The following is a 27337-nucleotide window of genomic DNA, read 5'->3' as shown; positions in this document are numbered from 1 at the left end:
TCCCATCTGTGGTTTTTTGTTTGTTTGTTTTATACTTCATTGCATTTGGAGAAAACAAACCTTAGACAAGCAGGATATGKCTTGCCAAAACTGCATAGCTTAACAACAAAGAACAGGATTTTATGGAAGAAAACATCCTTCCAATTAACCCACTGCCACGGACAAACATGGGAAAAAGGAAATCTCCTTGCTAGATGTATAAAAATACAGGTAGAGAGGGAACTGCAGACTACTGAAACAAATAAAGCAGATCTAAGAGAAATTTAGTCTTTCACTAAATTATCCTTTAAGAACTGAATTATTTTAAGCAGACAAACTCAAATGGCTGCTTAGAAATTTCAACTCTGAGAAGATTCTAGCGACAGTTAATGTAAACCTCCCTTTGTCCCATTCATGTACACTTACACCACCTATATATTCATGCCTTCCTGCCCATGAAGAGCTACATCTAGTTCTTGAGCATAAAAGAAACAAAAAGCCTCCAAACACCTAAAACAAGTGCAGGGATTTAACAACAGGACAAGTTAACTATTCAACAGCATGCCACAGGAAGCAAGATGAGTTGACTTGAAAGAAATTTACAGACTTATCCTCAAAAAATTCTCCTACTCAGCTCTTCTAAAGGGATGTTTCTCTGCAGCAGAGAGCCTAAAGCTCTGTATTTCAGTRTTGGTGGCACAGGAAAGACTTCTCTGTTTTGGTCCCTGCTATGAGGATGATTGATGCGTTTCATACAAAGTTTTAATGACCCATAAGCTCTCCTGAGGGCAGACAATCAAAGCCAGGCTTCTCCCGCCTGGAGGAGTTACCTGGAGAGCCATACCTCATAYTACACACACATGCTCTTCCTTGGACCCCACAAATCTTGCACGCTTTCTGACATTGAGACTCATCTCCCAAGGCAATGGAAACATCCCTCTGTTACCTTTATGTACAGCCTAACAACGCTGCACAAAGATGGACCAGCGATCTACAACTCTTTGATGACAAGGGCTTAACACAAAACAACTACCACCAATTTCTTTATCAGCAGCTGTTCAAATGAAGATTTCTCCAAGGCACTCTGCTGTGCACTTGTCCAAATGCTATTACTCTAGAGGTTCTGGTCTGTATGCCTGGTATTTGGAGGCATCCTGGGCACAGGAACACATCATTTATGAATGGTGCTTTGGCACAAAAAAATACTGCCAYGTCTCTTGGTCAATGAACATGACTGACACTGCAGCTTGTAAATAGAAAACGCGTATCTTTGTGGATGACCCTAAAGACCTTGATGTCTAAATCCCAGTCAGATCTGTAACTAAAGGGAGATGAACATGTTCCATAGTAGTGTAACATGATACATGTTCTTTCTATCAGGCAAACAAAGCAACCAAAATAATTTTTCTCACTCCAGATCAAATCTGCAACATCTTATTCACAACACACACCTTATTCAAACTAGTATCTATGAATAAACAAAGCCAGGAATTAGCACCTACAAAAACCCCATTATTTTTCCCAATTAACCTCTGGAATTACAACTGAGAAACAGATTTTCCTCAGGAACTAAAAACTCAAATTGTAAGTTTCTACTCACACCCAGGGTCTCCAAATTTCCAAATAACATCACTACTCAAGAATATAATGTTGTTAAACAATCCTATATTTTTCAGACTCATAGAGATATAAGACTAAGCACTTGGAAGCCACATAATGCTTAGAACTGAAGGTTGAGTTAAGCAAGCCTCCTTAYAACCAAAGATGACAAGCCAGAGAGTAACTCAGTTTGTCCACGGTTCACAAAGCATCATTGTCACACATCTAGAAAGCCAGATGCTCTTAAACTAGAAAATGTGCACCTCAACTGCAAGACTAGTCCTATGTGTTGAAGTAAAAATTTAAATATAAAAAAAAAAWTGGACCTAATTAACCTTATTTATTCCCATTATTCAAACCCAGAAGATGCTACAAACATGCTTTAGTTAACAAAGCCCTGTCACATATAAAAATGGCATAAAAATGTCTACTCAGAATTTAGCTATGATGTGCAAAATATACAGAATCACACTGTGCCAAGATTTCTTATCTTTAACTGAATAATACATCAGTGTCAATCCACTAGGAGTATCTTTAACATTTACACCATTAACAGTCGCCATAACATTGTGACATGTTCAAAGTTCACACAAAAGTCATAAGCTCACTGGAGGCCTCCCTCTGAATCTGCATTAAGCGATCATACCATGGGCGGTGCTGCTTCACTCATCAATTTCAAGATAAGATTCTGTGCTTGCTCTCGAACTTGGTCTTTGGCATCTCCCATACGGTCTATCAAAGGCAGGAGAACTACAGGAGAAGGGAAAAGAAGAGAAAATAAAAATATTAGACACCCAAGGGAGATTTTCTAATGCTTAACGATATTTCCTGAAACACATGTAATATACATGYCATTCAAAAATAAAAGCTGTTTTTAAGTAGGTCAAAATATTTTAAAGTCTCAAATGCATTTCTGAGTATTTTACAAGMCTAATAACAAATGCACTGGTCTGAAATGGAAGAAAATAGTATTTTTCAACAGGTTGAAACCAAAGCAAGCTTCCCGTCTTCAAAACTCTGTGAATAACTTTGATTAAATCTTCAAGAAGTGATCCAGTTGGCTTCAGAATGTCTGGCTTTTCTAAAAAATAATGCTAGGTATGGTGAGTGGCAAAGAATTGAAATAGGAAAATAGGACTATTTTAAAATCAGTGGGACTTTGCTTCTTAATTATAAGAAAATCAAAAGTTTTAACTCCCTTTATTCACACAGTGTATCTTCTGGAAACCCAGCCATACTTCAGTAAAAGCATCGTTAAAAGTTTTGATGTCAAAACAAGCATCCTCAAATAATATTTAACTAAAATTGCATGACAACTGATGATTTCACATCCTAAAATCAATAAAAATCAAAATCAAAGGACTTAACAATTTTTTCTGCTTGCTTTTCCAGACAGAAGTTTATAATTACATCAGATAAATTAATGCTATGATATTAGAAAAGATACCCCAATGAACACGTAGCTCTGTGTTGTGCAAAACATCCTGCTGTACTGGTTCCCAGTCCACCACCTGGGGCCTATACTTTGTGAGATTCTTCCCTGCTGTGATTTCTTTACCACTTCTTCCAGATGAGGGGTGGTGATACTGAGTGCTCTGTCTTCCTTCAGGAAGTACAGCTGATAGCTAGGGGCATTGGTGGAGAGTGATTCAGGGTTCCTATACACAAGTGATACACCACCCAAGAAAAGCAGTGTCATGCTAACAGCGACATTTACCTGCCAACAGCTCAGCTTTCTGTGCTAGCTTTTGTTTCTGATCTGATCCACAGGTTTCTGAGAGCTCCAAGTATCAGACACACAATCCAAGTGGACCTTACTCTACACAGCCCAGAATAATCACCCAGCACATCCTTCTGCTCCTGCACTCTGCTTAAACTGGGGCTAAGTTTGCAATTGCCRTAACGTTTATTTCAAACTTCTATASAGCCAGCATAATGTCTACCKTGAGTTCTTTTGGAGACTTGCTCATATTCCAAGTTAAGAAAACATACATTAACAGCTAAAGTAACTTTTTTCTGCATTTGGTGCTACATCACTGAATACCTGAGAAGATCTTACAGTTGCTGCCTGACCTCAACAGACTGCTAAACAATTTATTTTCCTTTTCTATTCAGAAAAGAAATAACTGTGTTGTAGTGTTGGTTGGTTGACAGATCTGAAGTGATTTTATCAGTACTTGATGATTTTATAGTAATAACTAAACATTAGATTTGCCAGCAAAAGAAAGGGAACAGAACCATAAATTCAGGAGGTTTCCTCGTTCCCCTGTCCCTACATGAAAAACAGCAGCCATTTCTGTACCCTGATTGTTACTGGACACACACACTGCTGAAGTCTGAATTTCCCCTCCTTCAATTTCTGAGGGCTTTCTTACTCTTCTGAGTATTTAATTCTACTGGCTCTGGATATTCCACTGACATTTTCAGCCACCATTATGAAAGTTTAGTGTTTTTCATCCAACTTCTCTACCATTTCTAATCTAAAGAAATTAGTAGAGCTACTTTAATTTTACAGTTTGAGGAGTCTGGGTTTTTTCTTTGGGTTGGATTTGTTGTTTTGATGGTGTGGGACATTGTCTTTATGGTTTGGGTTTTAAAGGGGTGTTTCTGTTTTGTTCAGTGGTTGYGTTTGGTTGTTTGGGGATTTTTTCCCATTTTGTGAACAAAGAAGAAACATCCAGAACTTAAGAAGTTATTTTTGGGAGTGCACAGCTGACCACTCCCATTAACTTCCAATCACACATATACCTACTGACTACACTGTTTTTGCCGAGAGTACTTTTCATGTCCATTTTCAGCACTTCTGAAMTGACCTTGTCCGTGCCATACATTACTAGTGAGGTCTCTATACTGATCTGACTGCTGAAGGCAATTCTAGCTTTACAGAGAGGGAAACAAACACAGCCAGTGCTGAGTCCTGCGGGAACACGGCTCCTTTGTGACTAATTAGCACTCTGAGTCATCTGACGGAGCTGCAGATACCAGGGCTCCGCTCAAATCACCAAGACAAGCACACAGAACAGCTACTACTCTGCTGAACAGAGATGAGGTCACCGAGTTAAACTAAGCTATGACACAGCCTGCAGATTTCAGTGTGTGCAGCTACTGAACACACCAACCTTTGCCACGCAGAGTTCTGACAGAGGGGCAACCCGCTGTGGGAACTGTTAAAGGGCCCAAATGTCTGCAGGCTTGGCTTTTTTTCCCCTAAATCTCTAGTTTCTGTAAGACCCCCATATAAGGCATGATACATTCTGTTTGCACAAGACAAATGAAATTAGGCTGTTGAGTGCTGGCAACCACCAGCTGGTTTTCAGTGGCTGTTCATCTTTTTCTGTCAGAATAAGTTCCAATAGGAAATTATTTGAAGTTGGGTTTCCTATTGATCGAGTTTCAAAACTGAACATCATTTTGGCTGCTACTTTTCCTYTAAGTTTTACATGCCTCCTCATCAGTATTATCAAATTAGTGTCCCTCTTTATACTGCAATGCAAATACATACATTTGGTTGTTTCTGGCATCAGACTCCAAACTCAAAAATCTCTAACAGATGTTGGAGCTAAAAGAGGGGTGAGGAAGGAGAAGTAGCACCATACATGAAGGCTGTATTCAAAGTCGTAGCCTCCTAACAAGTTACTCAGTGAGGCATTAATTTGTCACATGCAGTCTGGATTCACACATTYCTACTATTTTATATTAACTTTATCCATCTTTTATCTTCTGCTGCCCAGATTCTTAAATAATTTCGATTGGATTTTGGAAAACCTAAGACCATATGACATCTTTCTGTCATTTATTTCGGCTGATATGCTCAGAAACATGACACTAAATTTAGGAGACAGTGATTCCTTTTGYAGCTGTTGTTTATTTTTKGTGAAGCACTGTATCCCATTCAACTTGCCTTTTTGACACATTTTAGCACATTGTCAAAGCTTCTTACCACTTCCAGCCACTCCTGAGGTTTTCCTGTTAGGATTTCCACATTGTTATACCACAAGTTTACAGGTTTTGATTACTGAAGAAAACTTAGACATGCTAGCAAAAATACTCCATAGCGCACATTATTTCTACCAGATCTACCTCAAACTGACCTACTATTTCATAAAATATTCTGGGTTGGAYGGGATCCATCAGGATCATCMWGTACAACTCCTAGCCCTGCATAGGACACCCCAAGAATCACACTAGACAGCATTGTCCAAGTGCTTCTTGAACTCTGTCAGGCTCRGTGCTGTGACCAYTTTCCCAGCGAGCCTGTTCCAGTGCCCAACCACCCTCTCAGGGAAGAACATTTTYTTGATATCCAATTAAACTGCTCCTGACTCAAGTTCRSCCATTCCCTCAGGTCCTRTTACTGTCACCATAGAGAAGAGATCAGGGTGTGCCCCTCCTCTTCTACTCACAAAGAAGCTGTAACTACAGTGAGGATCCCCTCAGACTCTTCAAGGCTGAACAGACCAARTGATCTCAGTCACTCCTTACACGGCTTCCCCTCCAGRCCCTTCACCATCCTTGCTGCTGTCCTTTGGACACTCTCTAATGGTTTAATGTCTTTTCTTGTATTATGGTRCCCCAAATGGCAAACATCACTCAAGGTGGGGCTGCAGCAGTGCAGAGCAGAGCAGGACAATCACCCCCTTTAACTGGCTGAGGATGCTGTCCACTTACATGTGAGTTGCTATTTATGCCTCTTTCCTTTCTGCTATATCCCTAAAAGAGCTTATTATCCCATCAGTTTCTTTTTCCATTGTCTTCTGTCTCTTGTCTCAGTAAATCTGAACAGATTTTAATTTATACAAATTGACCAAATAATTATATCACCACTAGTTGGGACAATAGGTGCATGAATTARAGCCAAAACCAGCCTTCAGAGTCAGAATACAGTCTTGAGAGATGAAATATTTATTTCCTCTACCAGGACCGAAGATGATAAAAGTAAACAACAAGTAAATCACAGAAGTTGCCTAGAATGGCACACAATGTATTTTCAAAAACTTGAGCAGTTTAACTATATAACCCCTGCAGCAAAGAATGCCATAGGTAGCTCAAAAAATTTCCTTTTGTTAAACTTTAACAAGAGCTCCTTTTGGAGCTTTTCAGTTTGTATTGTTGYTTTTTCTTCTCTTCTGATGATTTAGACCTGCTACTCTTTATATACTTGTGTCATTTTAAGTCTCAAATCTACCTATTTCTATGACCCAACTTTAGATACTCCATTCTGCAAAGACATACGAGAACACATTAAGCAATGAAGAATCTTTACCAAGGAAATGTTATCAGTGTTGGCAAAAAATCTGTTACAAAAAAGAAAAGTCTTTGCGGACAGAAACAGACTAAACCTAGGCAGCARTATCTTCCTCATTTCCTCAGAAACCTTGCCAGCTCACGCAGCAGCATTAAACAGCTGTCATTAGAAAGGAGGGAGGGAGAGAGCTGCCTCTTCAATTAGGGCAGGCTCTGTTCTGGGCAGGATGCACAGGAGAGAATGGCATCCCACATGGGCTCCTACAGGGCCAGCCACAGGACCCATCTGAAAGAWCCACATGGCCACGGGGCTACTCCCAAGCAAAGAATCATAAGCAGKCTCTCAGAGAGGGCCTCACTGCTCCCCTCCTCAACATAAGGTCCAGSCCAGTTAAAACAAAAGCAATTTCAGACACTAATGCGTTTCTYGGGGTCTCTCCAGGACCTAATTAGGAAAAGCATTAGTGGGATTAATGACACATACTGTTCATCTCAGTAGCAGAGGAAAAACAAACTTTTTTTTATATGATATATCCATGAGCCTATCAAGGTGTCAGTCTCAGGAACATGAGAGCAGTCTTCAAGGCCAAAAAGTTTCAAGAAGAGTATTAAATCCGAAAGAAAACTAGAARATACAGAATAAATGTTCATGTCATGTTGTGAAATTTTTTAAGCTCTAGGCTAGGCTTTTTTTACAGAACTAGAATTAATTAGAATCAATCAGAAATCAAAGGCAGCTAGGATTTCTCTATTCTGAGTTAAATGCACTGCATTTCTAGGYGTCATACAGTGAAATGCCTATGGACAGCAAGCAGACGGTATTCTAAATCACAGCCTATCACTCAAGCATGGATCACTTCAGGTAAAACAAATTCCCACTAATAATAATTTCCAGCACTAGCCAGCCAGGACAAAAAAAAAAACCAAAAAAAAACAAAACAAAAAAAAACCCCAAAAAAAAAAAAAAAAAAAAAACATTAAAAGGCTGCATAGATTTTTACTTTTTCTTTTTTTTTTTTAACTAAAATGTCAGAAAATCTAGTCACGAAGATGAAAAATGTCTAGAATTTAAATCAGTTACAACCTTTAGCTGTGACCATTATCTATAGAGGAAACCAAAGAAAATGTAAGGATTTTTCTGTGGTGTTGCAGAAGTTATTACTTTTGTTACATTTGAAAATATAAAAGCAGCTATTATGGAGAAAAAAAGTATACAAATAATGGACTGCCTTCTAAAAGCCTTTTCCAAAAACATCTATTTCCATCTGAAATAGTCAACATCTTACTGTCTAAGAAAATCCTACAACAATCCAACACAGCTTTTCCTGAGGTCAGAAAGCTAAAAAATGAAAAGGCAGTATCAGACAAAACACTGACTTGCATTTAGATGCAACAAGGCATCCTTGAGACAAGACTTCTCTCACATGAACAGAAAAGCTTGCTTGACTTATCTGAGCAACTCAATTTCTTGAGTTATTTAATTTACAAGTTTTCTAACACCTAAGCTTGGCCTTTTTTTAAGCAAAGACAATAACAGATGATTTTGAAGGTCCCTTCCAATCTAATTATTCCAAGTTTTATGTTTAGTTGTTCRGCAAGCATTTTTAATCTTGAATCCTCAGTAGAATGTGCTATTAGTCTCAATATTTTGATGAAATTAATAAGAACGAAAAATGAGAATAAAAGTCAGGCCTACCCCTAAAGATSCAGCACTTTTCTGCATGTTATATATTCATGGTAGCTCATGCTTGGTTTTCATGGATTTTCAAAGCATTTCTCCACACCACATTAAAACCACTTWTTAATGAGTCACAGCTTGAATAAGCTTCACATTTGAGCTTTTTCCACCCAAAAAATTTCAATCACTAAGTAAGAGAAAAAGCAAAAACTTACAACATGGGTGTCACTAAATGCTGACTTCCTCAAACAAGTATTTCCAAGTTGTACCAACTGCTTTCAATCCAAATTCACTCAAAAAGTTAAGCATGTTTCATGTCCTTACAAGTGCTTTAAAACACATCTGGTAACATAGAACCATTTAGGTCAGAAAAGCTCATTAAGATCATCAAGRCCAACCATTAMCCMWYMMYKSCMARRMCMMCMMYKRAMCMWKKYCCYYMRKKSCMMMRMYWMMSWWYYTTTAAATACCRTCAGGGATGGTGACTCACCCTCTTCCCTGGGCAGTTACGGTGTCTGACACTTTCAATGAAAACATTTTTCCTAATACYCTATCTAAATGCRCCCWGGCACAACTAGAGGCCATTTCCTCTTGTCYTATCACCTGTTCCTTGGGAGAAGAGACTGACCCCACCTTGATACAATCTTCTTTCAGGTAGTTACAGAGCAACAAGGCTCCTTCTGAGCCTCCATTTCTCCAGGCTACTAATCCACAGCTGCTCCTCATCAGACTTGTATTCCAGACACTCCAACAGCTCCACTGCCCTTCTATGGACAAGCTCCAGCACCTCARCATCGTTCTAGCCGTGAGGGGCCCATAGCTGAATGCAGGATATGAGGTGCAGCCTCACCGGTGCTGGGTACAGAGGGATGATCACTGGTCTTGCTGCCCACACCATTCCTGGTACAGGCCAGGATGCCACTGACCTTGGCCAGCTGGGCACACACTGGGCTCATCTTCAGCCACTCTTAATCAACACCCCCAGGAGCTTTTCCTGTAGTACTACCTGGAGTTGTCACCCAAGTGCAGGACTTGGCACTTGCCCCTATTGACCCTCACTCAACTGGCCTCAACCCATTGCTCCCACCTGTCCTAATCCCTCTGCAGAGCCTTCCTACCCTCTGGCAGATAAACATTCCTACCCAGCTTGGTCTGATTTTCAAACTGAGTGTGCCTTCCRTTCCCTTGTCCAGATAATGGATAAAAATATTAAACAGAACTAACCCCACTGCTGAGTCCTGGGGAATACCGCTTGCCATCAGTCACCAACTGGATCTAATCCATTAACCACCATTCTCTGGGTTCAGCCATCCAGCCAGTTTTTAAGCCAGTAAAGGGTGAACCCATCCAGGACATAAGCAGCCACACTTGCATGCTTCATTAGAACAATAAATTTGACAGAGCATTTAAATTAGTCTGAGGATACAAATGTTCTTCCAACACGTTTTGAAGCTACCTGTTAAAAAATTTAAACACTTCAAATTGGTTTCACATCTTAGTACATGACACGGCAACTATCTCCTTAAACTATTTTTGCCCAGTGGTTTCTTTTCAAGGTAAGAAGAATTTGAAACTACTATTAAACATATACACATATTAACATATGGCATTTTTGTGGGTGAAATATGTATTCCTATTCAGACTTATACATATATGCAAATATAACCTGTCTATCTGTGTTTGGTCATTTTAACTGTCAATTACATTTCCTTTAATTTTCAGGTAMGTAAAATATTTTGCAACACCTAGTARRKTAATGTAATATTCTGMAACATCTTGTMATGTAAAAGCTAATGTCAATAACCRTTACATAACAGACTAATGGACAGYTCAATATATGCMGAAAAGTATGTCATGGTATAACACTGCCCAGTAAAACTGAAACAGATTCTGTCTACCTTTACTGTATTTTTCTTTTCCCATTCCTTTTGACAATAACAAAGAAGGCCAAGTCATATTCACTTGTTTAGAAAACAGAACTGAAAGTATGAGTAGACGCTTTTCCCAGAAATTCTATCATCCAGATACATATGCCCACAATTCTGTCTCTTTTAATTTGGATATATAYTATTATTTTAATAATTAATGCAATCACCTGAGAAAGAGACTGTGATACAGTAATTATGTACTCTTATGTAACATCTCTTTAAATCACAGAACAAGCAGTAGTTTTAAATATGAAAAGATGTAACACTCAAACACTGCTTTATTTTTCCCAGCATASAGACATACAGTCTTATGAAGGAACACACACCCTGGTATTTATTGCTTCCAAAGTATTTTCAAGGATCTTAACTGGAAGTACTAAAAGAAAGATTCCAGATTTGTGTGTCCAGACTCCCAGAATACTGATGCCAGCTGCAGAGGGCATGCGATGTGGTTAATCATAAAAGGATAACACCTTAGAGGAAATTTACTGCAACATTAGATGGTTGCCTAGGAAACCGAATTAAGTCTTATCAGGCATTATACTGCAATACAAAGATCACTAACACGTTCTTTGGAATACTGGAAAATATCTGTCCTACAACTGCGGTATTGATTTTGCCCAAATAAAATTTACAGCATATATGTAGGTTGCAARGATTGAAGTAATAGTAAAGCACTCATGTTTTTCACTTCGTAGCAGAGTCCTGTAGTGCTTAAGGGGGTGGAAATTCAGTGACGTTAGTTGTTGCTCTCTGCACTTAAGGAAATATATCCCCATCAAAACTGAACAGGAAATTAAATAGGGMTGGGGTATGAAAGGTGGAATATGTTTTGCCATACTGCGGTTGGATAATACATTATTATACTTCCATCATTTACTGAGATCTGAATCATGAATAAAAACATCTCAGGGTCACCAAAATGTAACTCTTTATTGAAAGAAAAGCAAATTTAAGATTCCAGGTATCTTATGAACAAAAACAGCTACAAAAATGAAACTTCACCTAGAAAATAGGAAGCATTAAAAAAAAAAAAAGACAGAACAAAGCAGGTAGGTATTATACATATATTTTCCTTCGCTATAGTCATGGTGAAATCCTGATCTTTTTTGAGAATGCAAGCACTGACAATAAATGCAATGAGAAGTTAACTATAGTTTGATTGTTTCAATGTAATAATTTAATTGCCTGGTCATATAAAATACTCTTAAGATGGCCTGTGAGATCCTAAGAACTTTTTACTTAGCTGAAGTACATTGCTTACACATTTCCCAATGTTTYCAGGCTTGATACCATGTTTTTTATTTTCTCCTCATATCATCTGCATATCTGCAATATATGATTACATACCTCATTAGCAATACTCAGATCAAAGAATTACTTAACTGGACATAACCAAGCTACAAAAAAAAAAGCTAAAATGGCAGTTTGCATAGAATAGTTGATTCCTGTCAAATGCCTAATGATGAATATGGACTGAACGAGGTTCAACAAGGCAAAATACAGGCTCTGGCATTTGGGTCACAACCACTTCATGCAGTGCTACAGGCTGGAGAAGTGTATGGGAAGCCAAGTAAGAAAAGGAACTGGTACCTCACAAACCTGTAAGAGCTCTCTGCAAACAGCTGTGCAGAAGGTAACTCAGCTAACAGAGTGCATTTGGACTTCCCAATATAGTTCTTTGGAAGGAGTCTCGCCCTAATGATTTTAAAGGCATGCAGGAAAGACATTGCCCTGGGCCCCAAATCCCCATCACTGCACAGGTTGTTACAGTAGACTGTCTCATGCCTACATTAGGTCAATTTTCACGAAGCAGCTATGCAAAAAAGAAATCTATTAGCAGTATTTACAAAACTAAAAACCAAACAAAAGTATGCCTCTCTGGTATGGTATGGCTGGTGTGGCTTCCTCAGCATTACAACAGAAAGGCATTGAAAGGGGAAACRAGAACAGTAAAAACCAGTTGTGTACGAGAAACAACTCCACTGAACTCTTAGCTGTGGCAGGGGGAAGGATAGYAGAGGACAGGAATGGAAGAGATCCATAAGTGGAAAATGGGCAGGAAGTTAAGAAATGTTGGTTCACCTCTCCAACACAAGACCTAGCAAGTACCAGTTTATTCAGACAACCAGTCCAAAAGATTTTTGCATAAATACTTCCACAGAACACTGCAGAAGCCAAAAATTTATGTGGGACAGGAACTAAACAGATAAAGCTGTAGGAAAACAAAGTGACAGGGCAGACAYTGAAGATACCATGTGCCTCAGCTGGCCCTAACCTGCAAGGCTGCTGACAACTCATTCTGAGGAAGCCAGAATACCATTGCATGTTTCTCCTGTCTGAACTTTCTTCTCAGGCATCTGCAAACAAATCAGTGTCAAATACAAGTCTTTGGTTTGACTTACTGGAGTCAGATTACATTAGACGACAAATCTGCAGAGTCAACAGAACATGATTTAGGAAACTGCGGTTGTTTAAGTTTTCTTGAAGGAAACAGTTTTCTTGTTCACCAATGTGCTTTTAATTACTCTCCTAAACCCTGGACTATACAAATTCCAGACACTTACAATAATGTTTTTGTATTGCTGCTTCACTGACAAAAACTGAAAATTGTTCCAATCTTCTTGTAAAACTTGGAGAGCAAGCTACCAACTGAGGAGAATTCATATTTTAAATCACTCCTTAAAAAAAAAAAACCTGAAATACTGTTTTCTGCCTTTACTGAGACTAGGATTTCAGTGTCTGTTCAGTTTATACAGTAGCTGATTATGAACAACAGTAGCTTCCATATTCTAGAACTCTTGATTCTGGAGATGCTCTGAGGACCAATGCAGTTGAAGGCACTATTGCTTAGCTTAACTAAAAAATACTTTTTGAATATACAGCTTCAAATGTTATGTGTGTTTGCTGGTCACCCAGAGCCAGCACTCTCTTTTTTTTTTTAATGTAAATACTGAAATTTAAATCTTTAATTTGTTCATAATCTTAAATTACTCAACTACTGTAAMAAAAAAAAAAAAAAAAAAAACGCAAACCAACAACAGTACTTTCAAAACTTCTCAGATAGTTCACACTTAAAAAAAACAGAGAAAAAATTTTAAAAGTTTCCCAATCTTTACTAAAGTTACTGTAATTTTAGGTTCTATGCAGTCTTAAAATAAAAATCAAAACGTAGCCAAACTCTGGAGTCAAACACTGTAGCCACAAATGGAGACTATTCAGAAATCAATACTGTGCACAGCACAATACGCCTCCAGTTCCCCTACACTGCTCCAATACAAAAATAACCAGCCAAAGAAAAACTCTCTGCAACAAAATAGATTCAAATTCTGTAGCACTACTACAGTAATTCCACAGCATATTGAAATATGCTTTCAATTTATTTAGTTAGCAGCTTGTCATAAACTACACTTTGTAGTCCTAAACTTGGAAATTTCTTAGCTCTTAAATACAGAACTAGACATGTAAAGAAGAGGAAGCTTAAAATTTTGAYAGACAATCTGAGATAGCTGGGGATCGGGGAACACGATGTAAACTATCTCATGCAAATTTTGAAAAAGGACATGAACTAGAAACTTCTGTTTAAAACAGCCAGCAATATAACACCAATGTTAATGTCCTAATACCACTATCTCTTTTCAAAGACAGCAGCAAAATGAGTTGATCAGTGTAGTTTGCTTGTACCTCCCAGAATAAATGTCTCATACTCCAGCACATGTGGATCCATTAATCTGAAATTCATTTCAGTAAACATTCCATATAGGAATGATAGCCAGTACGTGGACKTTTTTCAGTCCCATAAAAGCTATAGACTACTAAAAGCCACAGGCCAGCTATCTAACAGGAGGTGGACCACATAATCCTCTGAGACTACAGGCTTCAGCAGACATAAAGCTCTGATTAAAGCAATCTGCAAATAAAACCTTCCATCTTTTACACTAGTTAAAGATAATACTTTTGTTTCAAAGTAAATTTTAGATGACTGTCTTGGGGAGTGGTAAACCACCATATAGAATGAAACTAATTACTGGAAAGACACTCCTGGAACTTATAAAAAAATCCCAACCATGACATAAGAAATCAGTGACTGCATGACAAGTGAACACTGACATGCTACGATACAATTATTTCAATTCCAACACCAGTAACATGCCTGCCAGTACATGRTAATTAGCTCAAGAAGTTTTCAACATGTTCCACTTCAGCTGACAAGGGAGGAGGGAAAGTATCTTTTACTGTTTGTTCTTGAGAAAAAAGGTTGTATTTCACTTACCAGTTCCTATATAGGGTTTAAAGCGTCCTGATAGTCTGTCGACAAAGGCACCTAGAACATCTAATCCCAGCAGTGCTACCTGTTGAAACAAAAGTATTAGATATCATAAACCAAATCACTAAAGAATTGTTTAGAATAGATTTCAAATAAATTAGACAGATAAATGCAAGCATGCTGAAAAACTATTTTAAAGGTAAGTTAAAGTCTCTGTTAAAAAGCTAATAATTCCTTCAAAGTTCTTATTTAGACAAAGATATCAGAACATGTTTGGAACAGATCAAATTTATTTACATACAGCAGTTCAGATTTTTCAGTTCTTGCCTTAAAACAGAAAAAAAAGAAATATTAGAAATCCAATGTTTTTGTGTTTTCARCTACAAAACCCAAACAAAGACATGGTTTAAAGGTTTCCCAGATGCTAAAAGCTTACTTCAATCTGGTCACTTAGCTCATCCACTAAAATCATTACATCATTTTCCAAACTCCCAAAAGAAAATAACTGAGAAGCTAATTCTACTTTCCCTAGTGGTTCAGACTACACCATTTGTACACCATTTGTTAAGCTAGGGAAATCTAATTTTTCATTTGCTTGTTAAAAAAATAATAAAGAACCTCCTCAAACCAAACAAAAACAACATGAAAAACTAAACCAAAACAAAAACCAACCCAATCCAGAACAAAACATACCCCAAACAAAAAACAAACCGAAACAGAAAGAAAAAGGAAATGCAAAATACTACTGGAATTTTGAGGAATTTCCCATCCATGAASAGAAGCTAGGTCAGATAACAATATCCACTAATATAGAAACAAAAACATGAACAGAAATTATCAGTTAGACAAAATTATTTTAAGAAGTTAGGACACTTCTTCTACTGTTTACTGTCCTGCATATTGTTCTAAGATTTCATTCTGTGTTTCCTGTAATAGTTCATAAGCAGCACCAGAACTGCATTTTCACAACCTCAATCTGCTGCCCGTGAAGGTGCAAATGGAACAACCATTTGTCAAAGGAACAACCTCCTTAAGCTTGGGCATTCCTTAAAGCTTTTCTTCATCTTTATTTTCTAGTAAGGCATGCACTACAATGTTTTCCCCATGAACTCATGGTTAGAATTCCTGTCCTTTATTARCTGTTTATTTTCATAAAATTWGGAAYTGTATTTTTTGGACCCCTCTGCATSCTTRMAATCCTTATCTGTCACGATTGTCCACACTAGGCAGCAGGCCAAAAAAAACTTGACTGGTTATGCATGCACATACACGTGGCCCATGTACACAGGATCCCATGAGCCTTGTTTCCACAGGAAACTAGAAAATCAGATCCCCATAAAACCTAGGATGAGAAGCAACCACACATTTAAGTTGATTTTAATAAATTCAGTATTAGCATAAGAGATTTCATTTTAAAAAGGAGGTATAAAACTTAATTCCCAATTAGTACAACAGGGCACCTGGACACAATTTTATTACATACTAAAACACAGAACAGCATAAGTGGATGGCAGCCCTGGCTTAAATTAATATATTGTCAACCACTGACTCTATCTACAGCTTTGGAAAATAGAATATTATAATCAGTGAGTGACTTAGGGAAAAAATATATAAATTAGCTTTTATGGGAATGTCAAGGCTTTCCACAAGCTTTTTCCTTTAATGTTATTTTCCAGATTATCAAGCAATATGAAACCACAGTCAAAAGTTCATCTAAAAACCAACAGCTGAAAGAAAGAAATTCATTCTAGACCCATTGTTTTCCTATGCTTCTGTTTCCTGACTACAAGCCCCACCTGACACCTTTTAAGATATCCTTCCATGCAAATGTTCRGCAAAAGCAGGAGTCTTTCCTTCTGTAAAGTACTTTTTACAAAGTCTCTTTCTTCTCTGCATATTTATCTTTACAAAATTTGGCTTGAAGATTTCTACCATTATGAAGAACAGCAACTCAGAAACTTAAATGTAGTAAAGCACACATGCATCATCTTTACCTCAAACAAAGTCTTCCATGGTCTGCAACTTCAAAAAGGTAACTGATATGGAAAGACACAATGACTGGAAAAGTAGACTGTAAGTGTGATCACAAGCTGAAATAATGGGAAACTGCTCTAGGTACAAAATTTGCTTTCATTACACACTACAAAACAAGTCAGCTGAACCACACAGTTAGAGAGGACAGCAAGTGAACTACCACCTACTGGTTKTGTAAATCAGTTTTAATATTTCTCTGTTCTGATACACAAGGCTCAAAGGTTCAGCATCTCCTGGTAGGTATCACCTGCACAGTACTCAAATAGGTCTTTTGGATGGAGGCCTTTAATTTGTATGGGGTCACATAAACAGCATGCCAAAAATAGAAAACAAAAAATTTCAAAAAACCTAAATTGAGGTAGAACTCATCTGCAACAAAGAGGTTCCAAGCTCTGAGAYACTTTGTGGGACCATTTACCAACACAGGCCCTCCACTATCAATAGAAAAACGTTTCACCAGCATCACTGCTCTTCCCCCARCAGATTCAATGAGGGATGAATGCCTTCTGGGATCAAAATCAATGGATTTTTTTCTTACTCTGCATTCATTAAGCCTTTTTGCTTGGTGTCTATAAAGAGCCTTTGTATGTTGAGACTGATTCATCAACTCACCATTGTTTCAAACATTTAAACAGTGCTTWTAAAGTTCATAGGGGAAAAGAAATKTAGGCTCATTTGAACTGGAATTGGTTAATTGCTCTCCTTTAAGAAGCCAAAATTAAGACCCCCTTGACTTCTCAGACCACAACAAAGTTGCCAAACCAACTAAGAAATATTTTATCTGTTCTGGATAAAAAAAAAAGACCTGACTTTTTAGTAAAACCAAGACATTCCAACCAAAATATSACTATGAATTGAACCAGTGATTAATAATTGAGCCTATTCTTGCTCTGCAACTTGCTCCTTTTCCAGCTCTCTTTCTGCACATGCTTTCCAGCATTGTCCCTGCTCTTCCCTGGAAGTGGACAACTTCCAGGCACCTAGGCTTTTGCTAAGAAAAGAAAYACTGTTCTTCAAACCATACCTGGATGATCATGCTCACTGTTACTTTCACTGTGATTCTGCAATTTCCCATCCCTGAAGGGGACAGCTAGGGAAAGGACACTATCAGGAAAACCTCTCTACCTGTGTMAGCTGCCACATGACTTTAATACAAATGTCCTTGGATTTGATGATTGGATCTCTGACCTGTACATGGAAATAYGAATTCCGTAGATCATGATTTGTGAAATAATCATGAGAATCTAATGGGGGAATTATGGAGGTCATTATCTGGAACTCCAAAGAATGAAGTTAAGCCACTGGACTTCCTGTCACCATGGGGACAGCTGTGGTATCACTAACAATTACTGACAAACAGAATACAGCATGCCAAACAACTACACCCTTCAAGAGCAAGCATTGTTCCAGAACTGCAGTGCTGGAACAAGATATATACAAAAACTYCATGAGATTTTCTTCTTAATACAAKTATTGTCAGCCAAGACACTTTCTCAATTCTCATAATCTCAAGTACCTTGAAAGCAGCTCAATGCGAAGCAAAAATACGCATGCATGTACATGCAGTCTCTTGTACATCACTTGTTCAAGTTTTGTGTTTTTARTTCTCTCTACTCACCTTTCTGGACACAATTCTGCTCCCCTATTCCATACTTTTTGCTCCCTTCACTGTTTCCCATTCCAGTTCTACACACTTCGACCACTTCGCTGACATCTACCCATAGTCCATTCCCTTAATTCAAAAGCTTACACAGATACAAAACTGTGCCCCCATGGGCAGAAGGATGTCTCCATTATTCAGGGTGATTTCTTCAACTCATGTGGTTCTTCAGTTCCAGCCATGTTGCCTTCAGACTCCATTCTCCCTGCCATTCAGCAGCAGCTGGGCAGCTGCCTCTGCTGAYAGAAGCCAAAACTGCAGTCCCAGCTGCTGAAGCTACCACACACATCATCTATAGTTCAGATGAAAGCTGACAAGAAAGCTTTATTTCCATTCTCTTGCTTGTTTCATTTTCAAGGGCACTAATAAAACACTTCCAACTGCAATAGTGTGGGGTTTTTTTTTTAACATGCATCACATCACTTTGCAAAGAAACAAAGCTCCTGGTAACTAAAAAGTCTTCAAGCTCAACAACTGGAGTCCAAGTTCATTAATAAATGCAGAGCCCCCTCTATCCAAAAATGCAAAGTCACTGCCTTCAAATAGATGTTTTCCAACTATACTTCAGACCACAAGATTCTAAGTATCCATTTTTTGTTACTGTTAAAACTACCCACCAACTGCAACCCTCATCTCAAAAGGAGTACAGACCATCAAACTGATGGTAACCTTCCCKTCATAATTCTGTAATGGCCAACCACAGAACATTTAAGCATCACAGGGCAAGTAACCACACTACCAGATGATTGCTGAATGAACCGCCCATATTTATTTAGASAGTGACAAGTGTATTTCTGCACTGAAAAGGCTTGGTTTCTTCAGGGGACCTCTCAACAGGCACAATTCTGGGAGGTCCCTGTTATGTTGACCTCTCCTGTAATGAAGCCAAAACAAGCAAGCAYAGTGCTCTCATAAAAATTTTAGAGCTTATTAAAAAGGAAAAAAAAAGAAAATACGTTTTAGTGTCCTTTCCCCAAGTTGGGAACTTTAGCTTCCTATTATGACTGCCCGCATTAATAAAGAAACATCTAGTCAATTCTAGAACATGTTMATGTAACACTTAAAATGGTCACTGGAAAAAAAAATGCTTACAGCCTTTGTTATTTCAAAATCTCTCATAATCTTCAAACTGAATTCAGACTGCAAGTGTGATCTCCAAAYGGTTCTGTATTCTGTGGACAATACAGTATTCTAAATTTTGTGCAYTGCCTCCAGTTTGATCCATTACAGGAACATCTCCAGTTTGCTTCACATGTGTATTAAACATTCTTCCCTTATCTAGTGTTATAAACTTTTCATAATGTTCCAAGGACAGTGARCAAAACCCAAAAGTATATGATGCAGCAACACCTGACATTGTAAGCCATTTTCTTTTTGAGATTGTCAGGCTAAAACTTTGTGTGCTGCAGCGGAAAAAGTTTCAAGACAGAGCCTCTTTAAAAGCAGGGTTCAGTGGGAAGACAATGAGATGTATGGTATTTCTCTTTCAAATAAATAATTAATTTAAAAAACAACAACTTTTTTTTTCGCCAAAGAAAATTGCAGTCAAAAGCACATTGATGGTTCAAAACAAAGAAACACTTTATTTTAGTACTCAGTTCTTGCAAAAGAATTTAAATCTTTTTGTGCCCAAGGTCTTTTATTTCCTTTCCCATTTCCTCTTGTTTAAATTGTATCAAGCATACAGTGATCCCTATTCTCTGCTATGTACTCCCACCTCTGCACCAGCTCCTCTGCTGTGGGAAGAGAAGCAGCTGATCAGAAGCCCACTTTAGGAAATCAGCCCAACAAATGAACAAAAGAAGRCATCTTCTCAGTCACATCTCCTCCCCGAGCCTGCTGGCTGTGCAGCCTCACAAGCACTCACATCAGAGCAATGCAGGCATGACGCACCAGAACCATTCCCCAGCCAGGCACAGAAACTGCTTGAATCAGCAGCGCCGCTAAAATCGCACAGCTCACATGCGCTGACTGCTGCGAGTTCTGCTCTGAACGATGTACCTTTCCTCTCACACACTGCACAGTGCCTGGGCAGGCTATCTACACACACCCAAGTCAATAAAACTGGTGGCTAAAAGTGATGGTTCTGTTACCCCTCTCGACCTGCAGGCATATTTGATCTGGTGCACTTAAATCTCCTGTAACATGATTCACATCAGCTTGCTGAAACGCTGGAAGATTAATTCAGCATCGCCTGAAGAATGACAGTGAGAATAGAACACCTGGCCACAAGAGCAGCAGAGTTTCAACACTGAGTATAGTTAGGCTGGATAATACACACTGAAGACAACTAAGAACAGTCAATTCCACCTCAGGATGAGATGCCCGAGAGTGTGAGATTATATATTCCCCATTCCAAATTAAAGATCAGACAAAATTAGTTTTAATTAAACTTAAAATAATTAAAACTTCTTGCAAATGTCCTTTGTCTTCTGGGGATCTGCTTATTTGGTTAGTATTCAATAGTTGATTTAATACCTTAATAGAATATAAATAGCACATGAAAAAATAGTATTTATTACTTAAGAAGGACTCAAATAATTGAGCTTGAAAACTAAAACTGGATTCATACATGGACAGGTCAAACCACATTCTCATTACACAGAAAAAAACAAAGTAGCTCCCACAAAGCTAAGATCAAACAAAACTTGAAGAAAGAAAGAATGAAATTCAGAAAGTCAAACATCTCTCATTCAACAAAGACATTTAAATTACCACTGTTTGCTAACAAAGACTAAGGAAATACTGGAATCTACACAGTAACTGAAAAATAAACGTTTAGCTGMGTCCTCTTTAATTCCTTCTCTCTGTCCTGCACGTTAACACTCCTACAACTCACTACGACATTTGCCTTTTGTGTAGAGTACACTGGCYTGTGCTCAACTTCAGATCCAAAACGACCCACACATTTTCTTCTTAAGGTCTGTTACTTAATCACATGCCCCACATCCTGCATTTRTTCATTCACTTATTTGTAATGAAAYGTGCGACCTCACATTTTTAATCTCTGAACTTTTTTTTTCAGATCTCAGTAYCTCCATTTTGTTCAAGTAATTTTAAATTCTAGCTTCCACCTCACACATATGCATGCAGTCAATCAAGTTTTAACTGCTCCTATCTCTTTGCAAGTACTTCAGACAAGCATCCTAACCACTTGCCTTTACCTATTTGCAAAATTACTGTTCAAATCTTCCCTTCCTGTCTGGAAATTGAAAGCTCCTCCTGCTGGCCCTTTGGCGAACTAAAGACAAATCAAAATAAATACCTGCTAAGTGAAGGAAATACTAAAATACCCGTAATGCTGCTTGCGCATTTTTGTATCTCTTAGTATTTGGTGTTGAGACAAAGCTCAGAAAAATCTCATTCTTCATTAAGATGCATAAAATAAAAAAGGTAATTCCAAAGATTTGCCTAAAAGAAACAGTTTATCCACACTATCAGAAAGAGAGTGAAATGAGATTTTCTTCTTCCCATGGCAAAAAATCTGCTGCTGTGGCACAAAAGCAGTGATTATTAATTATTTTTCTACTGCAGCTAAGRAATAAAACAAGCTGAGATATTGACCACAAAGGTAAGAAATCCAAAGATGATTCACAGTCACAAACTCATACATGAAGTTATTTTGAGAAACGACCACCATTTTAGTAATAAGTTTTTGTTACTTCTGATCAGGTGTAATTTGCTTAAAGAATCAAAAGGTGGCTTTATTGCTGAGAAAATAATTTTTATGAGGGTAATTGTTTTGATATTTTTAAAAAACTCCACAACATGTTAGCAGCCAAGACCAGACTGSCAAAGCTGCACATGAAAAGCAGTATTTCCCCATCCCATATCACTTCAGCAGAAGTTCAAAGCTGATTTCCAGATTACTTGAGTCAGATACAGAACAGTTTGAGTCACCAGACTGCACAGTTAAGATAATMTCGTAATTATTTCAAGTGACTATTGAGTATGAGAGAGACCTAAGAGATGTGCTAAACAAAACTCATGCCTACATAGACGAAGATACATGCTAACCCATCAGCAAGTATCTATCAGTAGTGCTACCCTCAGAATGGGAATTTACTCTTTGAAGTTCACCGGAAAGCTTGAACAGAAACAACAGCACTGTTCCAATTTTCTGAGATCGCTAAATATTTCAGTTTGAGAACAAATACCATTAAAATAATACCATCACTCAACTTTTAATACTTTCCATTCAACTTATCTACTCGTATTCCTCACAACCTTGGGAAAACAGTTGGCGGGGKTGGGGATTGACAYACACCCAAAAAACCAAATCTCTGTWCTGYAGGAGAGAGATCAGACCCAGCCAATAGGAAATAAACCAGATCACCAAGCAAATGATTTTCAGTTCAGCGAGGAATTCTTTTATTCTATTGAGATACAAAATAAAAGCTTAAATTATGCACATCTTCTGTGTACTCTGACATTGCAAGCGTCTTTGGAAGCTTAATTTATCACTGACTGTGTAGACATCGTAACTCAAGTACAACAGACTCATCTCTGTCTAGGTCATTCCCTGTGTTCTGCAACCAATTTTCACTGCAACTCTGAAACACCTGCACATGAGTCAACACAGACTTAATCCCACCTTTTTGTTATACCAGTAACTCAAACTAGTAATTGTGTTTTCCACTTCAATGAGCTAGATGAACTCAGAAATTTTCTTATCCGCTCTCTGAGTTTGGAATTGCCAAATTCTTTATTAARTAACTATAAAGAGTAGCAAACTTCAAAACAGCAAAAGCACTATTTTATGTGGCCRAAATCTTTTTAAGATGAGCTAATTCAACTTCACTGATAAATAGCCCACATTTAGAATTGTAAAATCGTTTAGGAGAAGACCTTTAAGACCATTGAGTCCAACTTGTTCACTGAACGCTTGTTCTCTTTTTCCTCCACTCATTATGAAGTCAACCCATTATGCTAAGTCAACCCTCCTACTATCTCCAGATCCTTGCCCTTTTGGTTASATGAGCCACAAATGGCTTTCCAGGGTGGCATATCATAGGAAGTTTTCTCTTCACATGCACAGCTTAAGAGATGAGACCAGAGCTCCCAGATCATGCATCTCCTTTTTCAGTATGGTCAGCAGAYTGCACTGCGTGCAAGAACTGAGCTTTCACAGAGAATATGCCACATTCAGGGCAAGTCACATTAGTTATTCCCTTATTATCCATACCCACTACCACCAGCAGAAATAATGCTCCCCCTCAAAACTTCCTCCAGCATTCCCCACTTGTATCTCCAATTCATCTAGCTCAGCAGTTCTGATAAATAAGCAAGTCTCACACTGCTTGTGATATCAGTCATGTCAACTGGGAGGGATMCATTACATTGGAACTATGAAGACCTGCAAGACATTTAGCAAGATATAAAAGAAAGAAATGATATGCAGAATTAAGTGTTCTATGCATATATATCCATTCCTCATTAAAGAGTGACCAACAATATATTAAATAATACAGCAATAAAAAATTATTAGTGTTTTTTTTTAAAAAAACGCCTAAGTCTGTGGCACTCAYTACTTTCAATTGTTCAGGGCCTGAGTTTAATAACAAAATAGGACATTATATTTAAATGTGTAGCATCTATGCTTACATGAGACAAAGTACAAAAATAACACACAAACCACTTCTCTAGAATATTGGTTTTCATTTTGAAGCAGCACATGTTGGCACATGGCAGCACATTGGAACCAATCATGAGCAAAACACCCATTTTTGTGCTGCTGTCATTAATATAATCACAATCTTCCAAGCCAGAAGGGACCACAAGGATCACTGAACCAAACTCTTAAGGCCCCTCCAGGGATCAAACCCATGACTAATACCATTCTCCAACGTACTTGACATGCACTGAAATAGTGTTGCACGTATAAACAGCCACTAGTAAGGAGACAGAGAAGACGTAACAAAAATACTTCAATGATTTTGCAAGCTCTCTTTAAAATTCTCAGAATCTGGAATACTCTCATTCTGCATGACTCTTTTTAGTGGTACCCAGTGATATAACAAGGGGCAACAAAGCACAAACTGAAACACTAAAGTTCCATCCGAATTTGATGGAAAAAAATTCCTTTACTTTGAGGGTCACAGAGGACTTGAACATGCTGCCCAGAGAGGTTGTAGAACCTCATCTGAAGATATTCAAAAGGCCCCTGGCTGTGATTCTGTGTTGTCTGCTCTAAGTGATTTAGCAGGGAGGTTGCACTAGGGATACCTCCCTTCTGTGACTGATGCTTGTAGAGCACTGCACAGTTTTTATTCATCCTCTAATGAGTTCTGTCTGTCACCTTACATCAATAGCAAGCAAAATGTATAGCACTATGAAAAACAGAGCTTGATAATTGACTTTCCAGTCTTAGTGCCTAATTCTGTTAATTTACAAGTGCAGGAAGAAACTTTTACATTACCCTGTTAGGTAAATAGCTAGCCTTCTTCATGCAAAAGAGTGTTTTTAAAGACTTGTCTAGGCTTCACARAAATAAATTCCATCACCAACAGCTGCCCTCAGATGATGACTTTAAGGGCAAATAAATTATATTTGTCCAGAACACGCTACTTCCTCAAGCTTACCTGACCTTTACTTAAAAATCGCTTCCAAAATAAACAAATCATATGCGCAAATGGAGTGAAGCCTTTATTATTACCAGACCTCAAACTCAGAAGTTGCTACGTGCAAACACTGGCRGAGTAAAGTCAATGCAGGAGAAAAAAAATCCATTTCGGGAACATAGTGCCCTTAGAGGTTACTCTGCGCCCTCCTCCCGCGTCTAAGACAACAGAAAAAAAGGCGAGAATAAGCTGAGTAGAGTGAGTTTAAAGGTCCAAAGTGCGAGTCGCTCACGCTACGAGCGCAGGGCGGAGCTGGCCCGGCCGAGAGCCCGGGGCGCCCAGCGCGGCCCGGCAGCGCCCCCCGGCGGCGAGAGCGCGGGCCTACCCTGACCGGGGCGGGGGAAATTCATAAAAATAAATTGTAAAAAAAAATCGCCAATGCGAACACGATTGTCCTTGGCGATAAAACTGCGCTGTCAATCGCCTTATCGTCTGAGCGACGTCAGAACAACTCGCAAGTGTTGCACTGTGCGAGGGACTGATCGCTCTTTTCCCGTGGCTCCATCTAAAAGACACACGCACATCGAAAAAAGCGAAACGTGAGTCATCATCGGGCCGCCGTAAGGATACCGTACAACTTCCCAGGTACAAGGAAGTCACCTAAAGACGATATAAACAACTTCAAACTTAAAGTGGGAACCACAAGAAGCCAATTATTCATTAAATCGTCTGAAAYACACACAGAGTAATACAAATCCGGTGAAGTAGCACTCTTTACGGCCTGCAGAAAACGATGGCAATCCCATGAAACATTACACCCAAGTACAGAGACCATAGAATGGGAGTGGTAGCGGGAAAAAAAAATAAGAAAAATAATCATCACCTATCTTGTTTCTGAGTAAGAAACACAACCCGAGTGCGTATTATAGTTGCGTGGGTTTATTTTCTAAACATTAAAAAAAAAAAAAAAAAAATATCTTGTTTCTGAGTAAGAAACACAACCCGAGTGCGTATTATAGTTGCGTGGGTTTATTTTCTAAACATTATGCGGTAAAAAAAAAAAAACAACCCGAAACCAAAACCAAACCAAAATACCATTCAGCCAACGATAAAGAAAGAAGCAAAACCCCTATTACTCCTTCTCTGAGGACACAGGAATAAAAACAATAAAACATTACCCACCCGTCCAAAAATTTCGGAATTCCCCTTTGTCGGGGGATGGATAAAACCGTCGCAAATGTAGTTTTATTTCTGTTCGTACCTGATTAAAAAGTAACCCGGGGCTCTGTACCTCCCTACCATGATGAATCATGGTCTTCCCGTACCRAGCCCCGCCGAGCAGCCTCACCTTAAAATTACTGGAGTTGACCCACGCTGTTAACTCGTCGATCACTTTGTCAAGGCGCTGCTGGTCCTGCTCCAGATCGGTGGACCTCGCCGGGTCGCCCAGGTACTCCAGCAGCTCTTGGCCGACCTGCATCCTGCGGCCCACGTCCTTCTGCTGTACCTGCTCGCAGAAATAATCCATGCCGGCAGGCTCCATCTTCGGACGCTGCGGAAAAGTTTTTTCGTAGGCGAGCCGAGGGCCTCAGGGTCGGAAGCGCGGGCAGGGCAGGGCGGGCGGCGGGGGCGCGGACAGGCCTGCCGTCCTCATGGAGCCGCTGCCGGCGCTCCCCGCCCCGGCTCCGCGCCCGCCGCCCCCATGCGCACTCGCAGCCCCGCAGGGGGAAGCCCCCGGCGGGAAGGGAACGCGGCGCTGCGCAGGGCTCAGCGGGAGCCGCTCACTCCCGCTCAGGGATTTCCAGCCGCCCCCGCGCCGTCCCGAGGGATCCTGACAGGGTTCCCCGCCGCCGCCCCTCCTCTTCCCCCGCCGGGGGACGGGAAATAGAGCTCGAGAGCAGCCGCTGCGGCTGGAGGGGCTCGCAGGCACCGCAGCCGCAGGCTCGGGGAGTCCCGGCGGGAGGTGCGGCCGCCCCCGCTCGCTCTCCTCTCCTCCCGCCTGAAGAGAGATCTGCGGGCCGCCTCTCACAGGCACCGGCGAGGCCGGGGCGGACCTCTCATGCTCCTGACGCTGCGGCCTCCGGCCCCTCCTGCCCGCCCGCGGGGCGGCTCCCAAACTTTCGTCCCGACGGGTCTCAGCGCCGTCCGCTCCCCTCCACCGCGGGCCGGGCCGGACCAGGAGAGTCCCCCAGGGAGCCGCTCACGCTTTGCCGCGCCTTTCCCCGCCGGGCTCTGCGGCGGCAGCGCCGCCTCCGTCCCGTGGAAGTTGCACCTCCCGCCGCCGCCGCTGCCGCTGCCGCCCCGGCCGGCGCCAGGCGGATACACCGGGCGTGGCCCGCGCAGCCCCGCCTCCCGCCGCGTCTCCTGCTTCCCCTGGGAGAGCGCGCC

At 39.8% G+C, this 27337-nt stretch overlaps 1 protein-coding gene across 12 annotated transcripts in view; it reads right to left on the bottom strand.

Moving 5' to 3' along the window:
* Positions 1-26498, bottom strand: part of CLASP2 (cytoplasmic linker associated protein 2) — a 145838-nt gene extending 119340 nt beyond the window's left edge. For 11 of the 12 annotated variants that reach the window (XM_057377112.1, XM_057377115.1, XM_057377116.1 and 8 more), the window contains exons 1-3: positions 26298-26498; positions 14702-14780; positions 2225-2328 (exon numbers count right to left, since the gene is read on the bottom strand). In XM_057377112.1, the coding sequence (XP_057233095.1) occupies positions 2225-2328; positions 14702-14780; positions 26298-26492 (378 nt within the window). In that variant the 5' untranslated portion in view covers positions 26493-26498. The remainder of the gene's footprint in view (positions 1-2224; positions 2329-14701; positions 14781-26297) is intronic. The other variant, XM_057377123.1, reaches the window with a different exon arrangement.
* Positions 26499-27337: the final 839 nt, after the last annotated feature.

The sequence above is a fragment of the Malurus melanocephalus genome, unplaced genomic scaffold (genome assembly GCF_030028575.1).
Source record: "Malurus melanocephalus ecotype Western Australia unplaced genomic scaffold, MMel_1.1 scaffold_300, whole genome shotgun sequence".
NCBI lineage: Eukaryota > Metazoa > Chordata > Aves > Passeriformes > Maluridae > Malurus > Malurus melanocephalus.
This window is presented reverse-complemented; position numbering and strand designations above follow the sequence as displayed.